At 35.9% G+C, this 23,931-nt stretch overlaps 1 protein-coding gene across 1 annotated transcript in view; it reads left to right on the forward strand.

Annotated features, from left to right (window-relative positions):
- The window catches only part of VPS50 (VPS50 subunit of EARP/GARPII complex), an 81,773-nt gene extending 59,271 nt beyond the window's left edge, over window positions 1-22,502 (forward strand). Inside the window, exons 22-28 of the mRNA XM_058802934.1 lie at window positions 1,746-1,826; window positions 13,435-13,583; window positions 14,627-14,723; window positions 14,856-15,014; window positions 17,361-17,482; window positions 20,389-20,578; window positions 21,767-22,502. Coding sequence (XP_058658917.1) covers window positions 1,746-1,826; window positions 13,435-13,583; window positions 14,627-14,723; window positions 14,856-15,014; window positions 17,361-17,482; window positions 20,389-20,578; window positions 21,767-21,886 — 918 coding nt within the window. The 3' untranslated portion in view covers window positions 21,887-22,502. The remainder of the gene's footprint in view (window positions 1-1,745; window positions 1,827-13,434; window positions 13,584-14,626; window positions 14,724-14,855; window positions 15,015-17,360; window positions 17,483-20,388; window positions 20,579-21,766) is intronic.
- Window positions 22,503-23,931: the final 1,429 nt, after the last annotated feature.

The following is a 23,931-nucleotide window of genomic DNA, read 5'->3' on the forward strand; positions in this document are numbered from 1 at the left end:
TCACTATGCTGTCATTGCTTTTTCCAGACCTTGTTCAAATCATTATCCTATGTAATCAGTATTAGCTTTCTTCGCTTCCAAAAATTAAACACTGTTGTAACCAGAATTGCTTTCAAAACTTTATTTGTGGGCTGCAAATTAAGCCTACCGTGTCTCAAATTATGGAGTAATAAAAAAATATTGCCTGTATTTAACATCTACTCATTAAAATTGAAGACATTCATGAACATGCCACAAAATAGTTTTCCGTAGCAGAAACAAATTGAGGTGAGTTTTCTTTTTTTTTTTTTTTTGACAGGACATTGCACTAATTTATAAACCTACTTTTTAAAGTAACTATAGGAGATTATTATAAGAGGTAATTACTATAAGAGGTTAATGATAAGAGGTAAAATTGGTGATGAACAGAATTATTCTGCAAATTGTTTAATGCTCTGCTTACTAGCCTTACTAGGTCATCAATTTATGGAATTTAAAAATCTATAGTTCTGCAAATAGAAGTAGCAAGAACTTGTATGAATTGAGTCAGCTGTACTGATGAGTGAAATGTTCATGGTGAAGCCGTGAGGTTCTGTTCTTGTGGATGTGTCTCCTAGATCAGGTTATAGATTTCATCAGAGTGTACTTTCAGTGGGAATTCAACTCAGATGTAAATTGTCATTTAATATATAGGAGGATTGGGGCAGATGGACATTTTAAATTAGAAACTTGGGATGCAGTAAATGGTGACCTGAATTGTACCTGTCTTTATTCACACAGCGGGGAGGAGGTCACATAAACTCAAATATTTCCTTCCCTGAAGTCTAATAATGCAGCATACAACAGTGCCCTAAATAATGTTCAGCAAATTGCCTTTTGGTGTGAATCACATACCAGAACTGTATTCAAATCCTTCCAGGTTGTTGACTTAAGTTTGTGTTTGTTGCACATCCCGTTTCCACTTTCTTTGTTGTGTTAGTTTGTTGGGGGATTTTATTAACAGTAGAAGATAAGAAGTTACAATAATTATGCATGTCAAATCAGACCCTCAGCTGGTATAATCCATTGCACTTAGCAGGAAATTAGTGTAGCTATATATATGTGTGTGTGTATACATATAAAAATAAAATAAATACATATATATAGCATAGGTGTATATATTTAACTATATATCCCAGCTGAGCATCAGCCCCGTACATTTCTGAGCTGTGAGCATGAACGTGGCACATTTCTGAGGTAGATCTTTGTAGGCATTAAGTAATAATGACTGTTTGTAAAGATCAGTGGTTATAATTTTTACTTATGCAAGATATATATCTGATGATTACAAGGGATTGTAGAAAAAAGAGTGAAAACCATTTGACTTGGATGTGGTGTGAATGCAAAGCTCAGAGATGGTGTTGTGGGGAACTGTTCCAGGCTCAATGAGAAATGTGGGGAGCCATTCCAGGCCCAAATGAGAAAATCTACAGCCCTGAAGTTAAATACAAAAATATGTATTTAAGATACTGGATGTTTTATTGGTATGAATGATACTTTGTCATCTTCATGGAAGTTACTTAGGTCATTCTTCATACCAGTGCAGTGTTGAGTGCTGTGACCTCTGTTGATTTTCTTTTCATTTTGTGTGGCTGTGATTTTGTGCTAAAATTTTAATGTGAGCAAGTTGTAGATAGTCTTTGCAAGCTCAAGTTTTGCTGTATAACTTTAAAGTTTAAACCAAAGAGATTTCCTTTCCCATCTCAAGTAGAATGCATTTCTTCCAGTTTGAATCTACAGGACTGGGCCTCAGCAGCAGCAGATTACGCACCACACTGAACAGAATCCAGGAGAGTCTGATTGATCTGGTAAGTACCTGGATGTTGTTAATGCTCAGTGGGAGAGAGGACTGTATATGACATTCAGGAATTATATTTCATCATGGCTTTTTGATTTTTTTCCTCTTTTCACATTCAGTGTGAATGTATCTAATAAGCCTTTGTTGGCTTCATGATTGGTTGGTTTCGTGATGTAGAGGTCATTATTGTATTAAATCACTTGTTTCCAATGCACAGCAAAACTAATTAAATAGATTTTGCTAGATGTAACAGTGAAATTCGATATTTAAATCTTCTATTACGATTCATGTAATAAAGAGAGACAATTCAGTATTATCTTTACTAAGAGACATTTTATAAAAAGAAATCGATTACTCATTTTTCTTCAGTAAAAGAATAGCAAAACTGTAAGGTCTCCTGAAGATTGTTCACCTTTCAGGATAACAGAGGTTGTATACTAAGACCTTCCTTCATTTTGAGGAACTTTCCCTGATGTACTTTTTTGGATTACATCCCACTGGTCATTTTGTGTTTTATTTTGAAAGTGTGAAAAGTAAATATGGTGCTCATGTCACACTGGCAGTAGACTACTGTCCTGCACAGGAGGATGGTAAAGGAGACTGTAGGTAGGTTTTGTGGATTCAGCTGAACACCAGAGTTTATAAAGAAATATTGCTAAAAACTACACCAAAAATGGAAGTCTGAAGTTTTCATATTCCACCTAAATATCAAACCCTTGAAACGTTCTGAAGAAATTTCCTCAGGGTATCATAAATGGGTTATGTAGTAGTTAATACCCTGGATGCTACAGAAGGGTTTTAGTTTCTGAGGCTTCTATCTTAGAAAGAAGAAAAATATGTTTTACTCTGACTTGCACAAGGATTTGACACTCCAAGAAATGTACTTCATGCTTCTTAAATTCCTTGAAGCATTATATCAAATCCTAAACTGTTCTCTCAGAGAAGCATCTTAAAAGGCTTGGAGGTCATTTCTTATACAGTCAGTAGAGGGAGTATAAGATAACTAATAACCCTAGGCCTCTGAAAAGGAGAAAAAGGCTTCTTGATATTCTTCTCAAAGGCAGTGTATGCAGAAAGAAAAGTTAATTATAGGAAGTACTTCCAAATCAGTTAAAGGTTATCGAAAAATGGCAAGTTATGGAATTAATTTTTAAATTAATTAATTAATTAAATTTAATTTCTCTGTAGTGATGGTTCCTACAGTGCTTTACAGACTTCATTTTTTTAGCAGTTAAAATAATTGAAAAAAATTCTAGGAGTGAAATGGAAAAATAACAGCAGTTTGTTTTCTTCCTCAGTCATTAATAGTACTGTAATAGATAATGTTATTGCCAGTTGAAATTAATTGCTATGTTCAATGTAAGATTTGAAAGAAGAAAGAAATCTTAGCTAACTGCTGTTAGCTTAAAGACTTTCCATAAGGTTTTTAATATCTTATGAACTTAAGCCAGTCTTATAGTATAAATGGTAATTTTTCACTTTTTAATATATGAGGAAGTTAAAGTATTCTGGGTATTTTTGTTTATTGTTTGCTTATTTTTAAAAATTTTTGAAAGTCAAGTTTCATTTTCATTGTGTCATAAAAAGCGTATTTCTTGAGACTGCATGGATGGTTCTGAATTGCTCAAGGAATTCTCCTATCTTCTTTTAAATTTTTGTAAATTACTTTTTGAAAGTGTTCATGTTTGTGTTGTGGCATTCAGTCTCATGGCCTCTTGGGAATTTACGGTTGTTGCCTTGTCTTCTACCCATGGTAACTTTTCTAAGGGCTTAATTTCTGTCACATTTCAGTTCCCGATGACAGCATCAATATTTTATTTCCATAAAGATGGTCTGAATCTGACAATTCTGAGTCTGTGACCAAAACTTGGCCAGAGTTGCATAGAGATGAGAATAATTTCACAAATCTGTCAGTGTCTGTGAAGGTTGAGCTACATGGTCTATATCAAGATGCTTCAGTAAGTTAGACTGGATAATTTCTAGCTTTCCTCTTGGACTTTCTCAATTACTTTTTTTGAGATATGTGTGAATGAAGGCCTCTTTACTCAAATTTATTGTCAGGATTTAGAGGAATAATTGGAGGATTGAGTGGCCTCCCCCTCCAGCTTTGTGTGGAAGTCTGGTAGTTTCTATTTAGGATTGAATTAACGCTATCTAGTTTATACCAGATGCCTTTTTTTTAAAAATAATATTCATTTTATTGTTGTTCGGCTGAATTTTAAGTTTCCTTTGGGAAGGAAAAAGTGATGTGGAATGGGAGTTCCACTTCTGGCAAGTTAAAGCACTAAGTGTTCTTTCTTGCATTTTTGTAGCATGTTCAGTATGAAGAGTATGGAGGTCGATTGGAGCATTCCCTGTAACTCCTTATGGAGCTGCTTTATTTTCCCATTATTACAGTGCAAGAAGTTTCTTTAATATATGCTGTGCTTACAGTATACTAACCATACTTGGAAAAGAAGTATTTTCCTGGATTTTATTTGGACCGCTGAGTGACTGGGTCAGATTTCTGCCTTGTGGCCAGTGCGCAAGGGGCTGCAGCATTTGAAGCACGTCCTCTACTCTTCCCTCCATCCCTTCTCATGCATCACGTGCCTCCTGCTTGTCCCCTCTGAGCAGGATTCAGCTGTAGCTGAATCACTTCTCCACTGCTTTGTGCAGTCTAACACTTCATAGCAAAACCAACTGTGCTTTATAAACTGCAGCAAGTAAGTCCTCCTGCAGTTTAGATTAATGTTTTACACAGCAAACGGGAAATAGCTGAAATGTGAACATGTATTTAGTCCTGCTAACTTCTTTGCAAGGCAGTAATGTGACCTCAGCTGTGGTACATATTATTCAGTGTCAGAATGTTTTCCTACACTGATAAATGATAAACCACATTATAGGAAACAAAAACCCCCAAACAATAAACAGTGAACCAAACTGCTTCAGTTGGTAGTAAATGAGCTCATGCTGGTCATAATTGGGATACAAAAACATTTTTAATTTGAGCTTTTCTGAAAATTTGGATGTTCTGTATGATGTAATCAAAATGACAGTAATAAAATTCTTCATTATGACAATGATAAAAGGACTTAAAGGACTCTTTACAATTGAGCAAGCATGTTCTTAAAACACTAGTGCTTTAGATATGCTTCCAATCTCAAACTGTAACAAATTTAATAATAATGGAATCCAATTATGGCTTTTTTAAAAATACCGTACTGCTAATCCAGATACTGGTTTAAGTATGATATGAACTTTTTTTGGTAAATAAATAGACTTAGTTAAAAATAAATAAAAATGGTATACCTTTTTTAGCAAACCTTTATTTGCTTTCTTATAGTACGTTATGTGGAAGTGTGCTGACAGCTTACAGTGATTGAGTAAGCTGTTTTCTGTATGTAACCTCCTTGTCTTAGCCTTAAAGCAATACCTTTAGGCTAAATCAAAAGTATAAGAAACAAAAGCACTGTGAGTATTTGTTTTAAAGTAGTTTAGGGTTTGAGAGTTAAGAGAACAGTATGACTTTCAAAGATTTATTTGGCCACACTGTATTGAACTTCATATGTGTATCTAACTTCACAGTCAGGTCTTTGCACATCTAGCACAGAATAGCTTTCATGCAGATCTCTGCTATGCAGCAGCTTCAGAGTTCGTAATTTAATAATTACTTCTGGATCCTCCAGAAGTAGCACTCTACACCTTCATATTTACTCTACAAATATCTACACTCTACAGATTCGTGTACGCTCTACAAACACACTACCCATTCATATAAGCAGATTGTATTAAAAAGAAAACACAGAAAGAGAATGCTGAAAAGGGGATGAAGAAGTGCTGTTCTTTCATCCTCACTCAGATGTGACTTAGATTAGGCTAAATACATCAAAGCAAGCCCCTTTTTGAGTTGCTTGTATCTCCTCACTGGCAGTTTCCAAGTCGGTTTGTAGAGGTACCTGCACACATTGTCCTTGTGTGTGTAATTTCTAACAGAAAAGTATTTTTACACAGTAATGATGTCCATGTTAGTTCACTGTGAGCTTTAAGTCTGTAAGTACAAGGCATCAATCAGTTTCTTGGGTGCTTTGGTGGGAATAATTAGTGCTTTGGAAGGAAAATACTTCTGATTCCTTGCTCTTTCTGTTTTTGAGCAGCTTCCTTATATTCAAAAAATGTAAATGTAATCGTGATACTGTCATTGCCTAGATCTTGTTTGTGAATGTCCTGTGTATGTAAATAACTGCTTTGAGTGATATTGCTGCAAAAAGAGATTTGGGGACCAAATAACCATGGAATACTCATAAATAATTAATTGTAAACAGATTTGCTCAAGCACAAACTGAAATTTAGAGTGAAGTTTCTTAAAGTTACTTACAGCAGTAGAAAATCACTGTAGTAAAGTATCTAAGTATTGCAATGCAACGTATAGAAGAGTAGATGGAAGGAATTACTTATATAAATGAGTATTGGTCAATGTATTTTAGAATCTGTCTTTACTTTGGTCTTTGGACTCCTTCCCCAGAAAGTATATGTCTTTTGGCAGAGTCAGGTTACAGATTGATAGTGCAGAGATGGAAAATGTAGATTTTTCAGATGTACAAATAAGATAAAGATTGGTGGGAATAATTTTTTTTCTTCATGTCTGACTTCCCATCCCATTTTGGCTTTGACTCTTTTATCCTGTGGAATTGTGCAATTCAGTTACATTAGTCCCAGTGCTGGAAACAGTTTGGTTTTCCTTAAAATGTCACATCACAGGCCTACATTTTGTAGTGTGGATGGGTTCCCTATTACATATAGTTTGGCAAAATACTAGTGGCAAACTCTGGAGACTCTTGCCTGTGGAGCTGTTTACCTGACAGGGCTGGTCCTAGCACAGGATGCAGCTCCTAAAGGGCACAGCTAAGGTCCTCAGTGAAATGGTAGCTGTGATTCTTGGTGAGGTTTTATTTAGCTGAAGAGTGCAACATTTCTAATCCATGCTTGGTCTCCTGCTGCTTGAAAGGCAAAAAAACCTGAAGAAAAAAAGAAGAAAACACTGTTTGTGGGTTTTCTCTTTCCCCTCTTTAAAAGAGATTTTTAAGTGTACATAGTGACAGTTATGTACATAATGACAATTTTTAAGGCATTGTATGAATTGCTTATCAAGGGAAGAGAACTGTGTATATACAGAGTTCTGACATGACAAGCTCTTTGAAATTATGCTAGGACTTCCTCACATTATTCATTTAAAGTTCTTCATAGAAGTTTTTTTTTGTGTTTACTCGACTGTAGTACCAAGTAGACTGCAATGATTTATTGAAGCTTTTGAGCTTATTTAATTGGATATATTTTCTGGGTTTTGGCAATTGCTTGGTCTCTCTTTAAGCAGTCTCTGGGACATCTCATTTTTGTCACTTCTGACTCTTGCTGGGCACTAAAACTGGGCTGTTTCCAGAGGGGTGCAGGTGTCCACAGACTCACAGCTGAGCCCTTGGGAACCAGCAGCAGCTCTTCTTGAGAAAATTTCTTTGTACAAGAAAGTGGTGCAGTAAAAATGTGTATGAGCAGACCAGACCAGCTTATGTGGTTTTTTTGCAAGGTAGTGGTTCAGGTTCTAATGATGCCTGTGTGTGTGGTTTTCTGTGGAGTCTCATTTGACATTAATTTTTTTAGGACATAGTTCATGACTAATTTTCTCAGTTATCTGTCAGCAAACAGTGATTCCTCACAGAGGGATTGTTGCATTGGTTGAGACAACCAGTAGTAAATAAGTCTTCCAAATTCTTGTATTTTTTTAATGCAGAAGATCTGACATTTACCTTTGAAAAAAAAAAAGTCAAAGATCCCAGAAGTGATGCAAACTTAATTGAACTGTTTACTAAGTCAGTGGGACTGACCCAAATGAGTTTTGGGACATGCTTGTTTTGTGACAAAGAGCATGGAGGATCCCCAGTCTTGAAACCAGAACCTCATGCTTGCTGTGAGGCAATGCTGATCGATTCAACCCTGAGGACAGTGTGAAATGTGTGCACTGTAAATGTTGGGAAGTTTGGGGATCCCTTTTATGGCTCTTCAATAATGCTATAAAGACACCATTTGCATGAAAAGGACTGTAAATAATAGAAAATTATTAGCATGGTTTCTCAAGATGGTTTGTAGTTTGGTTTTTAAAGAAAAGGTTTCTTAAAGCCTGTAGAGTGGTGATTACATGTTTATGTTTGATTTACTTTCTTGCAAGTTGAGGCAAGATTACCTGCTTGGTAAGTTTTGTGCCCCTCAGCAAGGAAAGACTAATCTTGCAATTTAAAACATAGTAGGAGTATTATAAAATACCATTTAAAACCTTAACGCTTTTACAACATATTGAGGAAATACTTCTACCTTGAAAGCAATGTGCTTTTGCAATTGGCCCTACCTATAATTTTCAGCATTTAGATCTGCAAGCTCAAAGGGGAGAAAAAAAAAAGCCTGATTGGTTGCTTTCAGTACATTTCATGTGATCAAAAATTCTTGTATGTTAAGCATCTACTTGGATTTAGTTGAACTATTTTCTGTCAGCTTTTGAATACAATAAGAAGTTATGCTTTCTTTGATCAGTTTGCTTTCTTGTAATTGATGCTCATGGTATTCCAGGAACTATTAATTACAGTTTTTAAAGAGAGATGATGGAGCTGTCCTGTTTTATGTAAACATTTGGGGTTAGTCTGCTTTTCCTTGTCCATCAGCACACATCAAGTTCTTGGCAGTAGTGTTGGTATGTTGCAGCTGCTGTAGACTGTTCTTTTGCCAGAACATTTTCAGATAGTACAGTTTTGTCCATACTTTTTGAACACCACTTACTCCTTTAAGATTGGGATTCTTCAGTAACATTTGGAGTTACTGCAAAATCAAACTTAACATTTTTGCTATTGTGTATGTGTATTAAATCAAAACAATTCTGAAACTGAAATCTTATGCAAAAAGTATTAGGCCAGAAGAAGAGCAGTTTTAAAAGATTATTGGTTATGAGTGTGATCTGTAGAACTTCATGTGCTGGGGACAGGTTGTAGAGTTTACTGGTTTTTGTTTAAAGTTGGTAGAGGTGGATGATTGTAATTAACTGTCAACTATTTCACCATAATTGGCAGATAATCAGTTGCTTCACTTGTAAGTTCTTTTGGATAACTGAAATAAAAGTGTTTTTGCTCCCATGAAATCAGCCCTGTAAAAATGTCTCTCTTGCAAATTAAATGTCAGTTTTTAAAATTAGATAATTATCTTATATAGTTTATACTTCCATTTAGCTAATTAGTTTATATGTCCTCTTCCCATTGAGATGGAGGGCTTAACAAAGTCTTGCCACTGGGTTCAGCCAAACGTGAAATGAAAACGTTCTCTTGTTACAGATGACATTTTTAAAAGAGATTGAAGGAGAGGCTTGTTCCTTACACAGATAGATTTTTTTTTTTCCTACCTGTTCATTAAAAATTTTCTTCTTGGGTGTAAACAATTAAATGATGAAGTGAAGTACCCAACAATTAAACAATGTCACACTCCCATTCATCTGATACCTGTTATTTGCTGATACATACCGTTTGGTTGTAAAAACATGTTCCAGATGAGTTTTAATTCAACTGTAGGGGTCTTGCAAAGTAACTTCCCAAAGCATACACTGAACTCATACTACTGTTATTAGCAACCCTTAAATAGGTGAAACAGCCATAAGCCTGCTTTAACACTTCATCTTGATATTTTCAGGTCTTTATAGCAAAGCAGCTTGTAAAAATAATTGCCATTTGGGTATACCTATCATGTGTAGCATTAGAACCCACAGTTCTTTTCCTGTGACAGTATGAGCAAATTAAACTAAGACTAGAGAAAATTTAATAGGTAAGACCTGCTGTAAGGTGTCTGCAGGCATTACTAGTCAACCTGTCCTGCTCTGCCTACTGCAGTTCATTTGGTTATTGTTCAGATCAGAGTGGTGCTTTTAATATTTTTAAATTTTTTTTAACACTTTGAGTTTTTTCTTTTTTGGCAAGGAAGGAGAAGAGCATCTTGTAGTTTGCATCAGTTCCATGTATTCCTTGAAGTTATTTTATCAAATCTATTTTGTGCAGTTTTCTTACATGGATATTGTGTGGGCTGTGATACGTCTTTGACATTTCCCAGTTCTGCTGGATCAGCAGGACCTGCTACTCTGATGCAGGGAGGAGCTAAGCAAGTTTATTCTGCTTTAGTATTGCTCTCTGCATGCTTAATCTTGGGTGCTACAAGATGTTCTCAGTGTGACTTGACATTTCTTGAAATTAAAGTTCAACTGGCTGCTATTTAATTTTCTGGCTTCTACTCCCTTCCTCTTCCTCTTGAGGCTGGCAGTTTTACAGGACCCTGCTTGTTTGCTGTGGTACACAGAGGGAGTCACTGGCAACAGACATTTTCTTGCAGATTTTCTTCATTACTGGAAGGGTTAACTTTAACAAGTCCAGTACACTGAAAAACATCTGATTTCTTTAAATAGTCTGTAGCCTTTTTTCCTGTTCCAGCCTGTGTGTTTTGCCCCTTTATTTTCCTCTTTCCGTCATTTGATCAGTTCTGTTAATGAAGGCAGGAAGAAAAACCACATGCATCACTGAGACCCTTTCAGAGTGATCCTGTGCTTCTTTGGGGTATTGGCACACTGGCTTTTTGCTTTCAACATGCTTTTGCAGTGCCTGCTTTTTAGAACAAATTAGGAGAATGAAATGCTCATGCTGTTTGGCCACGATATTTGAACCAGAGTTTGACTCCCTAGTTGAAAGGAGCATTATCTCTGACTTGGCCAGTTCTCATGTACCTTTTGTGTTCTTCAGATGCAACACATTTTTGTCATTTAAGAGTTGTTACTTACCTTCATGGGAAGCAAAAAGGAACAAAAAAAAGTTTAAAATGTGTTTGAAGTGCCAAGCAACTTTGAAGTGAGATAAATACAAAATGAAGTCTTCATAATATTAGGCTTTTACATAATTTGTAATTAGTCTTTGAAAGAAAGAAAGCTTCTTAAATGTTTACTACTGATACTCTTCCCCCAGCTCTGTCACTCATTGTCTCTCCTAAGGATATAGCATTGCTTGGTGAGCTGTGGGTTTGGCTGTTTTTGTCATGTGTAAACACTTCAAAATTGATTTATTTTTAAAATTTTTTGTTTGTTGGGTTTTTTGTGTTTTTTTTTTTTTTTCCTGTTGCTTTGGGTGGGTTTTTTGTTTTTGTTTTTGTTTTTTTTTTTTGATCTGGGTTTTTGAGAATGGAATGAAGTGAAAAAAGTAAAAGAGTGGACAGATAAAGAGGGAATTTTAATAATTAATCAATATTGTCTTTGCCTTAGTTAATGTTTTTAGAGAATTGATTGTTGTGGCTAGATGGTTAGATGTCATTCCCTATCTGCAGTAAACCTGTGGGTGTGCTCAGGAAGTACCTTAGAACTCTCTGAAAGAGATCACAGGATCTTCAGCAAATATCCAGGCCCTTTGGCTTGCTTCTCCATTCTGATAAACTCAGCAGAGTGCAAATTTCATAGTATTGTGAAGCATCTTGTAATTTTAATTCCAGATTTATCTAGCTGAGTGCGAACACAGATCAGAGCAAAGAAAATGAATTTTTCAAATAATATAACATTGTAGCTGGCCTTTATAATTGTTCTTAGGCTCATTGCAACTGTATCTCATTACATTTGCCATGAGCTTCTTTTAGAAGTTTTGTCTTCTGCTCACTGATGTATTTCTGTGAGTTCTTTTAGTGCTACAAATGATGTGTTGATGGAATTTCTCAGTCAGCAGTCCTTGTTTTTAGTGTCAGAATTTCTGTGGGGAACCATCAAGGTTCCCTGCTTTATTGGCCTTTTATGTCTGTAACCTAATTAGAATATTTTTTAAGTAAGTCTGAAGGTACTTCCTCACCCTTGGTAGTGAGAGCTCTGCTTTCCCAGACTGTGCATTGTTCCATCTGGTGTAGCCCATTTTTATGTTTGTGTTTGATGTCTCTGGAGATGCAGAACTGAAAGAGCCTTTCTGATATAGCAAATCCACCTCCTATTGCCTTGGGCTGTGACACCACAGGAGGAAACTGCCAAATAAAATCTGAGAGAGTTAAAGTGGAACTTGTGAATTTTTGTTCCTCCACACCTCAAACCACTTTTAACAGCTTGGCCGCTATTATCTTCTCAGTTGTCTTATATTCTTAATGTCACTTTTGGTTTGGCATTCATCCAGGCAGTAAACACATTCTGGTGCTGCTTTGTCTATAGCAGCAAAGTTTTGATCTTTCTGCTCATCCTGTATCACTTAAATTCTCACCAGTTCCTTACACATTTTGACATAATCAATTTTCACCTGCCCTACCTTTAATTGCTGCTACATCAATGGGTCTGTCAGATATTTTGCTATCTGAATAACTGCCCTGTTGATTTTCCAGTTTTCAACTGATTGTATGTGCAATACTTCTTCTCTTGGTGTTTCAAGGTCTGCAATGAAATATTCCTCTTTGTCTCAATCCTGACATCTAGAATGAGCGACACCACTAATTTCCACCAGTGTTTCAGGTGCTCACTGCTCTCCTCCTTAAGCAAGTGTCCAAACAAAATCTGCTTGAATAGCAAGTGTTCTATTTCAGGTAACTTCTCACAGTTGTTCTCTGCTGTGGAGCCCAGAAGAAATTCATGGCTACTGTTGCAGTTAGCTTGAGTCTTTCTCCCTCTTTCTGTAGTTACTTCAATGCAATTTCTTCTGGTTTTATTTCTATCTCTAGTTGAAACAAACAAACAAACAATTCACAAACCTGAAAGCTGCTTTTTTTCATTACGTTGTTTTTGTTATTATCATTTTCCCTTGTTTAACTGCATTTTCAGAATTACATTAATTTGTATTTTTGAGTCCAAACATAAATGTTATGTTTAAGCATTGTTATTGTCATATTGGTTGGGTGTTCCTGTGCTGTTTAGAGCAACCATGTTGAGCCATTGATGTTAGATTCCTTAAATGTGGGGGGTAGAATTTTTTTCTCTATTTTCTTCTTTAATTTTGGAACAAGGCACTGGCATAACCTGTTTCTCACTTCAGATTCTACTCAATCCTACTCAATCCAATATTTCCTTGCTTTCTATCATCAGGAATTTTTCAGGATAGAAGTTTTCATGGAATGGATTAGTTGAGGTGTTAGGGCATGGGTTGGTCTTGATGATCTTAAAGGTCTCTTCCAACCTAGTGGTTGTGTGATTGAGAACATTGGCTGTTTTTTACCTAAGTTAGCCACTGCTTGTATAAGCAGTGAAGCCCATGCAGAAGTAACATTTCTTTGATATGCCTCTTGATTTGGTTGCTGTCAGATTGAAGATACTTTCTCCAAGGATGAGAAGTCAGTCTCCCGAAAGGAAATTGGGCTAAAGCCTGTTTGAGGATTAAGACATAGTGAGGAGATTGTTTGCTGCCTTTTTCTTTTAACTTATTTTTTCCTTGGCTACTGATTTACATGATCTGATTTTTTTCACCCTTTCACTATACTGTTTAAATAAAATAGGCTTGATTTAAATTACATCCTAGAATTGGAAACATTCCTTCATCTTATCTGGCATCTGAAACTGTTCAGCTGGAGCCCTCCTTGCTGGTTTTGTGGAGTGTAATTTGTTTAATCCTTTGTTTCAGGAGGTGTCTGCTGATCCTTCAGGGACTCTCACAGCTGCTGAAGAGAGAAAAGAGAAGGTGCCAAGCCCACATCTCAGTCATCTCGTAGTTTTGACATCTGGCAATTCGCTGTATGGCTTGGCAGAGAGAGTGGTGGCCACAGAATCCTTGTAGGTTGTTTACTATACACGCTGTATTTGTGATCACTGAAAGCTATTGATAGTTTAAAAAATTGTGGTTACATTTCAAAACCTTCTTGACAGGTCAAGAATTCCTACCTCTCAATGTGATTTTAAGTATGAGTGATAAAGGTGATTTTTGTAATTGAAGGTACTGCAGTCTAATTCTTAGGTCTAGCAACATGCAAACACAAGAAATGAAATTTTACTGCAGATGAGACAGTAATTTCTGACAATACATGGCCAAATGTATAATGAAAAAAGTTTAATTTCAAAGAGGCTAGTGGGAATATTTAATCTGTATGATTCATTTTCACCTTATATTAAATACTTGACTCAGAACTGCTTAGTTTGTATCAGTTTGGCTTGAATCACTGTATTCTTTGCAATGGGTAGAAGTGTACCTATGTCACACCTCAGGAGAAGAAGACATTGTAAAGAATTAATGCAAATGTAACAAAGTGATTTTTATTTGATAAGAATAATAATAAAAGTCAGCTAGGAATGATTTTTTCTTCACATGAGATGACACTTAAAGATTAAGAGTTAATTTTTTTTTATTTATGCTTAGTTAGAAATATATTTCCTAGGAATATGAGATCAAGTTCTGTTTCATAGATCCACTAGCACAAAATTTATTGGGAATGTTCTTTTGAAATTCTAATATGGATTTATTAATATTGATGTTGACTGTCCTGTGGTGGAAATTGTGTGACTCTTGGTCACTGACTTTACTAGACCTAGGCACGGACTTTTGCAGTGTATCCTCAGAAAAATAGAAATATGAATTTTTGATGTTCAAGCCTTAGTCTCTTCATTAAAATATTTTCTTGTTTGTAAATACATTTTAAAATTGCCAGAATTGAGACTGCTCGTTGATATACTAGCATGCAATTGATACAGTTTTTCTCGGGACTAAACTTTCCAAGGTTGCATATTGTTATTGCCAGATACATCAGCTGTAGAGTAAAAATTGTAAAGAGACATGCCAAACGTTGCACTTAGTTCACAGTAAATTTTCTTTGCTTTCAAAGGGTATTTCTGGCTGAGCAGTTTGAATTTCTTCAGCCTCATCTTGATGCAGTGATGCCAGCTGCCAAGAAGCCTTTTCTTCAGCAGTTCTATTCTCAGGTCAGAATGGTGTAATTCACAGCTGAGTTTCATACAGAAGATTTGAAACTTGTACATTATGGTGAAAATACTTCTATATCGTAGTTATATGTTGCTCCTACTGAAGTGAATTTTATTTATTTTCTATTTCAGACAGTGTCAACTGCCAGTGAACTACGTAAACCAGTTTATTGGATTGTTGCTGCTAAAGCCATTGACTATGAACAAATGCTTCTACTGATGGCTAATGTGAAATGGGATGTGAAGGAAATCATGTCACAGCACAATGTATATGTAGATGCTCTTTTAAAGGTGAATAGTTTATGGGAAGTGGTGTGCTAGAGTTTATATAAACACTGAATTGCTGTAATATTTCACTATAACTGTTAAAGTGGCATGGCTAGGACGATATATCATCCTTACAAAGGGAAAATTACTATGAGATCTGTCCAGAAGTGTCATTATTCTTGCTTCTAAAGCATTGTTTTCAGTGATGATTTTTTGACTACATGGTGTGTGAAAGTGACCAAAGAAGTTTAATGAGTCTCACATCAAAGTTCTGAATGGTAGAGAAGTGTGTAGTAAACAGAGTAACACTGAGGGAAATTCAGTGGCCAGAGATAGCATTTAAAAAAAAAACCCCAAAACACACTATTTGCTGTTCTGAATAATTTTGCTGATTGTCTTTGAGATGTATCATGGGAGCTATAGGTCAAATCAGCACCAATAATGATCATGCAGTATCTAATTGAATATTTAGAAGTTAATATTTGAAAAGAAATCTAAAGAGAAGTTATTCACCCAACTTGTCAATTGCATTCAGTAGATGTCATTATACAATTGCCATGTGTTAAGGCATACAAAACTAGTTTTTGGGACAATCCCTTTCTCATCTTTTTATGTATGCCTAATTTATGTTTCTAAAGGTCTTCAGAGAGAAGTTCTGGCAGTGGAAGGATTATGCTAATTAATTATACTGTATTAATTACTAGTTCTTTTCAGAGAAACTGAAATTTTTATTTTAAAGATGTGTGAAGTGTGAATCACAGAAAAAGCTACACATCTGTGTGGAAAAACAGTTTGGATAACACCTTCATACTTTGTAGCTCTTCTCTGCTATAAAAAAAAATCAAGCCAAAGAAGGAAGAATTTGACAGAGGATGTATCATTGCACTGAAATTGATGGACTCTTTGTGATTATCCTTGTTTATAGTGCTGTTACCAGTTTGTGCTTAAAATACTTGATCTCAGAGTAAAGCTTTTTGTCTTCTGTGTGTTTGCAACTGCTGATGAACTTGCTTCAGGACATTCAGAGCTAATACCATTTAAAACCAGTTTTGGTTTCTCTATTCTATAGCTAGTACTAGTTGCTACAAAAGCTTTTAAATAACTGCTAAGTAATGAGGGATTTTCAGGGTACACTGGGACTCCAGGAACATCAGATGTGAGCAGAGATTGAAGGAATAATCAACTACTTTCAGTCGTGTGCACACATACACAAAGTTCTACATTCAGTCATAGTATGTTGGAAGCAGATAAAATGGGGAAAGAAGATGGTTGAAGAAATAGGTTATGGAGCATTAGACATCTTCATCTTCAGAAGAATGAATTGTATACCAGTTAAAGCATGACATTGTGTTGCCAAATTAATCTTTCAGAAAATTTGTGGTAAATGCCAGTTGGTTACTGTGGTTCTCTTCTGACTTTCTTCACTTACTGAATTTTTAAGAGAGTCTGTAAGAAGAAAAGGAAAAAAACCCTAGATTAACAGCCTTGGAAATAAAATCTCTGTTGGGCAAGTATAATCTTAAAAGACTGCACTGCAAATTACTTTTGCTGGTTATACAGAGGAGCTCATTACCATTCTGCTTGACATTGAAGTAATTTGATACTTTTTATATGATAAAGGCTTTAATCATTGGCAGAGGACTTCTGTTTCACTTTAAGTCACAAAAATCTTTGTAGCAGTAATTGCATCCAGTTATGACTAGTTTCTCACTCAAAATACCAGCTGAAATCCATCCAGGCCATTAATTATTTGTGTGGAAACAGGTGCCTTCTTTTAACCTGAACTGTTACCTAGTGCTGCTGTGTGGTCCTAAACTGTTGGATTTGGCCTCTTTCAGTGGCTTCTCTCAGCTCCTTCTGAAGCACTGAGGAATTACCTAATGTGAAAGGTTGAAGAATGAAAAGGGGTTATAGTGTTTCTGAGCTTCTCTTTGAAAGCCGGTGGGGGTGGGTATTTAGAGGGATAAAGAGATCATCACTGAATTTTCTTCAGTGGCTGAATTTTGACTTAAAGAAGTTAAATATGAATTTAGGGAGTAAGGCAATGAAAATGGCATTTGAAGGATAAGCTGCTTGGTTCATTTTCAGAAGTGTCAGTTTCACAGAGAACTGTGGTTCTGGGGAACAGAGCAACAGTTCCTTTAAAAAAATTCACTGAGGTAAGGTTGTGAGTGATATACTAGAAAGTGAAATGTTTTCTACTTTACACTTTGAGTTGTCTACAATCTGTGCCTATGAAGCCTCTCTTCTTTGCTCTTACTTTTCAGTATTCTCTTTCGTGTACATTTCTAATTAGTTGTTGCAGTTGTTGGATGTACAGATGTGATCTGCTTTTACCTTAAGGAATAAACATCTTTTATGTTCTATTAGGAATTTGAAGAATTTAACAGGAGGTTGAGTGATGTTTCTAAGAGAGTCCGTATTCCATTGCCAGTCTCCAACATCCTTTGGGAGCACTGCATACGCTTGGCCAATAGAACCCTTGTGGAAGGGTAAGTAATTATGAAGGTCTTGCTTTGGGATAAGTATGTCTATAATGATAATGTTTATTTTATAGAGTTAAAAATTTTATTGAGTTAAAAGTTCCAATTTTATAGTGTTGTTGTGAGTTCATGTGCTTTTGGGGACCCTAAAAACTATCAGTGCTTAACACACTCCTTAGCAGTTGTTTCACAATCTGGTGCAGCATTAAGCCCAAAGAGGGTGGTCTTGATCCTAGATACTGCTGAAGAATGACGATGAATGTTTTACTAATGCATTTGAAAATGCAGCACTCCTTCAAAGAAACTTCTATATGAAAATTATCATTTGCAGCAGACCAAAGAAAGAAGTTGCAATATAATTGTCAGTACTTCCATGGTGATGCCATTTATCCTTGACAAGAAAGAAAGATGGAGTTATCAGCACTATCAGTTTTCTTAAAGTAGCAATGGAACGTGATTTTTTCAAATTCATCAAGAACAGAGAGATGTCTTAGTTGGCTTGCACAAGCACCTTAGTCAGGAACCTACACCTTGCTCATCCCTTGCTCTTGTGATCAGTGTCCCATTCTTTTTGGAATCGATTTTGTAGCCTGAGTATTGTAGACTTTTCATTCCCTGAATTTGTTTTTATGGTTTTGTCCCATATGATTGGGCTACATATGATTGGGCTCTTACCAGAGCTACTTCTGCATCATTGAATATGTGCTGTCTTCCACTCCCTCTACATGTTTCCATACTTCTTTCCTGGTTATCTTTAGCCTATTCACTCCCTACTGCCTATTTTACTTCTTTCCATCCCAGTCTCCTGCTGTCTGCTCTAAATGAGGACCTCAACAAAACACCCTTCTTCTCCAAGTGTTAGCTACCTATTGAGAATCATCTGCTTCCATAAAGCCATCATTTTTTAATCTCCTGCTCATTTTTTTCATGCCATCATCCTTTTGCAGTCTCTAGCAGTCTCACAATTTCATGTTCAGGGTAACAACATCTATGCATGGTCTGTCTCTGACTTCTCAATTCCTATTCATATAATACGTGGTCTATACAACTAGCTCCTCTTTTTTAAATTTTATTTTCTACTTTCAAATAAAAGAAAGTCAATCAAAGGCCTAACTCTTCTCCTCTCAGTTCCCCTTGCCTTTCAAGTTGATAACACTGTCAATCACTATTAACCTCCTCTACCTCAGCCTTTGTGTTTGTTTTCAACTTGTTTCCTTTTCTTACATCACATCTCATTCATCTTTTGTGGCTTCAGTGTTGATGAACCATTTAATCCTTATCTGTGAAGATCATCACTCATATGTCTTGCTCCATGCCACAGTTTAGGTTCATATTTGTGACTTTCCATGAAACTTTGACCTTTACTTTTGCCTAAGCAGGTTGGATTAGGAATACTTTCCTGATATACTTTGTCCTGTACCATTTCTGAGAGTGTATAAAGTACTCATTATCATCTTCTCCCAAATATTTGCCTGTAATTTCTTATTCTTGGCCAGTTCTGTTATTTTTATGTATCTTGTAGGTTCTTTTCCCACTGTGAAAAGGAAAGGAAAGTGTTCTGAATAGCTGACTCTCTGAATGTGTAACTTCTTTTATCTCTGCATTCAATGAATGTATGGAGTTAAAAGCCATGAAGGCTTTTTAAGACTCATCCAGTTAACTGAAATTACTTTCATCAGGCTCTTCACTGAATGAAGAATTGCCTCCCCTGCAGTCAGCTATATCTTTCTTTAAATTTAGTCCTTCCCTATCTCCTAGTTCTGTGCTCTCTCCTGTTTCCCTGCTGGCTTCTTAAGCCAACTGAAAATCATCTACTAGTCTTCTATGAAGCTCCAGAGGACTTTTGCCTTGGCCCTCTTTCTTTTTGCCTCTGTTACTTTTGCATTCTGCAAATTCTTTCTGTGTACCAACTCTAAGTATGATATTTCTTCATATTCTTAACCTGACCTTGCTGTGCATCCACCTGCATGTTTCTGTTGCCTCTTCTGTATCAAACCTAATAATCTAGGGAGTGTATAATAATTAGGATTAACTTTGTGAAACAGTGAAAAACTGAGCTTATTTTGGATTTGGTACAGGGGAAGAGTGGGGCAGGGTTCTCACTTGTGGGAGCAGCTGGTGGATGAGCTGGTTTAAGTCTCTCAAGTCACTGTGCCCCTGACCCTGTACACAGTTGAAATTGGTGTTCTTAAGGGCATTGCAGTGTCACTTCCTTTGATCTTGACAAATGCAGTTCCTTATCCATTTGAAGAACTGCAAAAATTGTTTTCCTTGTTTGTTGCCTATCACTCCACTGTGATCATTGCTAGTGTTACCCTGCCATTAAACTCACCTACTGTCTCCTCTAACCTGTCACTAATTTCCTGTCAACCTGTTCTCATTAAATCCTCTACTTCTCACAGAGATGTGCCAGTGCTGCCACCCTTCATCCTCTGGCTGCTGTGGTTTTTTTTGAACAAGTAGCTTTGTGTCTTTGCTGCTCCCACTTGGTTCAGGAAGCTCCTGGTAACCATTCCTAAAGCTGCTCTGGTACCTTTGAAACTCCAGTGGTTGTGATCACTTGAAACCACTGTCCAGTGTGCTAATTAGCATTGGTTTAATTTACTCTAACTTATAGTAAATTGTTCAATGTGGGATTTTTTGTGGCTTTTAGGAGAGGAGGGTGCGATTTTTCTAAGTTTCACTGGGTACAGTGGGGTTCTGTTCAATAACTGGGCTAAAATGTGTTGTACTAATGCAAATAAAACTCTGCAGCAGACATCCTAAGAGAAGCTGTTGTCTGCTTTTGACTTAAAACCATAACTTTGCTCCTCCTCAAGCTTCAAAATACTAAGTTAAGTAATTACTAATTAATTTTGAGCAAAATTAATTTTTATTTCCTTCTAAGTTCTGCTTTTCACCATTTCTCTTTTTAGTTATGCTAATGTAAAGAAGTGCAGTAATGAAGGACGTGCCTTGATGCAACTGGATTTTCAACAATTCTTAATGAAACTAGAAAAGTTAACAGACATTAGGCCTATTCCAGATAAAGAATTTGTGGAAACCTACATTAAAGCATACTACCTGACAGAAAATGACATGGAATCCTGGATAAAAGAACATAGGGTAAGAGTTAAATTTGCATTCTTTCCCTCTCTATTGAGAAAATTCACCCTGATGATAAAAACATCCTAACAACTATAAATAATCAATTATTTTACGTGTTAAAAATGAATATAGGCATATATTAAAATATGTACATATTATAAAGTTTCATTATAATAAATATTATTATAATAATGTTTATTATAATAGAAGCAGTATAAATATAAGTGTATGTGTGCATGGATATGTTCAACTTCATGATATGAATGATATGATATAATGCTTAATCAGAATTTCTTGCTGAGATAAGTCTATATTTGTGTTTTGAAAATATTCAGATGCTTTCACTCTAGCATGACTAACAATTATAACAGATCTTTGTAAGTAATGTCACATGCTATTGGGGATACCCTTCTTTGAAGTAAAAAGTCTTTTAAAGTGAAGCACTTGAAATCTGTATTTTGGGATTAAATCCCACTAGAAATGGAGGAAAGAAAAAAGTCTGAGTGAATTTTCCTTGTATTGCCTGGAGACCCAAGAGAGATTGTGAGTTATGGGGTTTGATGACCTACAGGGAAAAACTCTTTTTTAAAACACGTTGGTGGAAGCTATGTTTTGGATATTGTTAAGACATAAAGGTATTACTGGCAAATATGATATTTTCTCAGGTGTTAAGAATTGTTTTCTTCACATTTTTGACACTTTTTCCTCCTTTATCATACACTGAAATCAAAATCATTTGGAGACTCTGCAGACAGAGGCATTTAGAAGCTTATTGGAAATGGGAAGTCAAAATAAAAAAGATCACCAACATTTATCACAGTTTGTAAAAAAAAAAAAAAGGTTTTGTGTTGAAAGCTTAATCATTTGCATACGTTTTCCCACCAAGCCTCCCAAAGAATGGAAAACACATTAAAAATTGATTTATGTACATGTTCACAGACTTACTTTATGTGAACTCTTTCCAGTACTTTTAAAGTCATAAGCATTTTCCATTATAAGCCACCATGTAGCAAAATACAGTTTTGTCCTCTGCCTCAACTATGAAAACTATCCAGACATGACTGCACTACAGCTTTAAATCTTCCCTGTGTACTGATGCTTCTATCAGTTGTGAAATCCACACTGAGTATGTCTGTGTATTTTAAAATTTTCTGTCTTTGTCTGGTGTTTTATTCTGCCCTAACTTGATCTGGTTTTGTTTGCCAGGAATATTCCACTAAGCAGCTGACCAATCTGGTGAATATTTGTCTGGGCACCTACATCAACAAAAAGGCAAGACAGAAGCTGTTAGCTACCATTGATGACACAGACAGGCCTAAGAGATAACTGGAGAAAGCTGCTTTCTTTCTGACATGTGAAGCATGCAGACATTTCTCTCATGGACTAATGACAACATTAGAAATGTTGTGCATGACCTTTCCTAGCAACATTGGAGACACTCTGAAGTGAAATTGGTCTAAAATATGACTTTTCTAATCTGTAGAATTATTTTCTGTTGTTTTTCTTTTTTTTTCTTTTTTTTTTTTTTCTTATTACTTGCCCTTAGTGAAGGGCCACTGTGTGTCATTGATGAGCTGTATGTTCTACGAAAGTGTATACTGTAAGTAAAATCAAAATCAGAAACACAATGGTTTAATATATCACTGATGCTCTTTTTAAATAAAAGGGCTACTTGAAAATATGATTTCTTTCCTCCCTGCTTTCACCTCCAGAAATTGTGCTGTATTATAGTTCAGTGTAAAGTGAAAGGATATGTATAATAATTTGATCTATGTATCCTGCATGTGGATTAAGAGTGCAGACCAACTAAGTACTCTCATGTTGGAGCCCATCATCTTCATATGTATTTAAAAATGTCTGTTTATTTCAGAATTAATTTAGTCATATCAAAATGATTGACTTCAGATTAATAGAAGATAATAAACATTGTATGCTAATACAATTTGTTTGTGAGACTTTGTTTTTCCAATTCAGCAATGCAAAATGCCAGCAATAATGCCAGGGAATCAGAGGAATGTTTTTCTGACCGAAGTTTTGGATTGATACTAAGATAGTCTTCCTGTTTCCTGCTTTGCTGTTGCATCCTGAGTGATCTTGAGCAAAGTAAAATGGCTTGATTGCATATGTGTCCTGGAAATCAATTTGTCAGAGCATCACTGACTTCACTGAAATTTTCTGCTTTACCTTTGGTTTTCAGTATGTAAATTTTCAGGAATTTTATTTTTTATTACACAGTCGACTTTCTGGAGTGCTGTCTGACCATTTTAAAGGAGCTTTGAGCTAATAGGTAAAATTAATTACAGGGGCTGCAATCCACTGGTGTGTGCAGCATGCTGAATTCTTAGTTTGGGATTCATACTTGCCATTGTTCATTAGTTCAGACATGAGGGAACCAGGAGTTAGTGAATATCAGCAGTACTGCAGTGACAGAAAGTTGCCTCATGGAGTCATCATGATTGTTCTTTTCTGTGGCCTGATTTCCTCTTCAGAAGTGTACTGAGCATCATTGTGTGAGTTTAGAGAAAGCCTGTATACAATTTTAGAATAATAATAGAGTTTACATTTTAAACATTGACTGTGTGGTATTCAGCTTCCTTGTTTATCTGTATTTCAAAGGAAATAAGATTTAAAACAAAATTTACACTGTTCTTTATTGACCATGCTGTCTTGCCTAGTTCTGTTTAAATCTTGCTTAGAGGTTTGTCACCATATATGTTGAAGCTGAATCACTTTAATCCTAATTAAAAAGGTGGGACAGATGAAAGTGTGCACTTCTGCGTCAGCCTGTCTGCCCTGGAGTCAAATCCTGAGCGAGAGCTCTTGGAAGAAACAGAAACATATTGGAGACTATTAGTGTAAAATATCTTTCCATTTTCTTCCCCTGGATGAAATAAGAAATTCAAATATCTTTACCAGAGATTTGGTGAGCTGAACACATTTAATTTCTCCTGAGCTGCTTAGGTCACTGTAATTTTAGTGTTTACCAAAAGGTAGAAGTATTATCATTGGAATGCAGGGTCAAGGTGAGCAATTGCATAAGCCACAATCAGGAGTGATTTTGTTGTAGTATATCTATAGTTTGACTTGTTATTTTTAAGTAAGCTCCCAAACAAATCCTTGCTACCCAGGATTGATGCCAAGCAAGAAGCTACATAGCTAAATGGCCTACATACACTCTTAGATACATGTTTTTAGGTTGCCCTGTGTGAAATCAGGTGTTGGACTCATTGATCCTTGTGGGTGTGTTCTAATTCAGAATATTCTATATATTGGTTGGTTCTGACTGGCTAATGAAGCTAAGTTTTCATTGAGTGCTGAATTGTTATCTCACTAAGGATATGTTCGGTAGTTGCCACCCTCTGATATGAGAT

This window comes from Ammospiza caudacuta, chromosome 1 (assembly GCF_027887145.1).
Source record: "Ammospiza caudacuta isolate bAmmCau1 chromosome 1, bAmmCau1.pri, whole genome shotgun sequence".
Lineage (NCBI taxonomy): Eukaryota > Metazoa > Chordata > Aves > Passeriformes > Passerellidae > Ammospiza > Ammospiza caudacuta.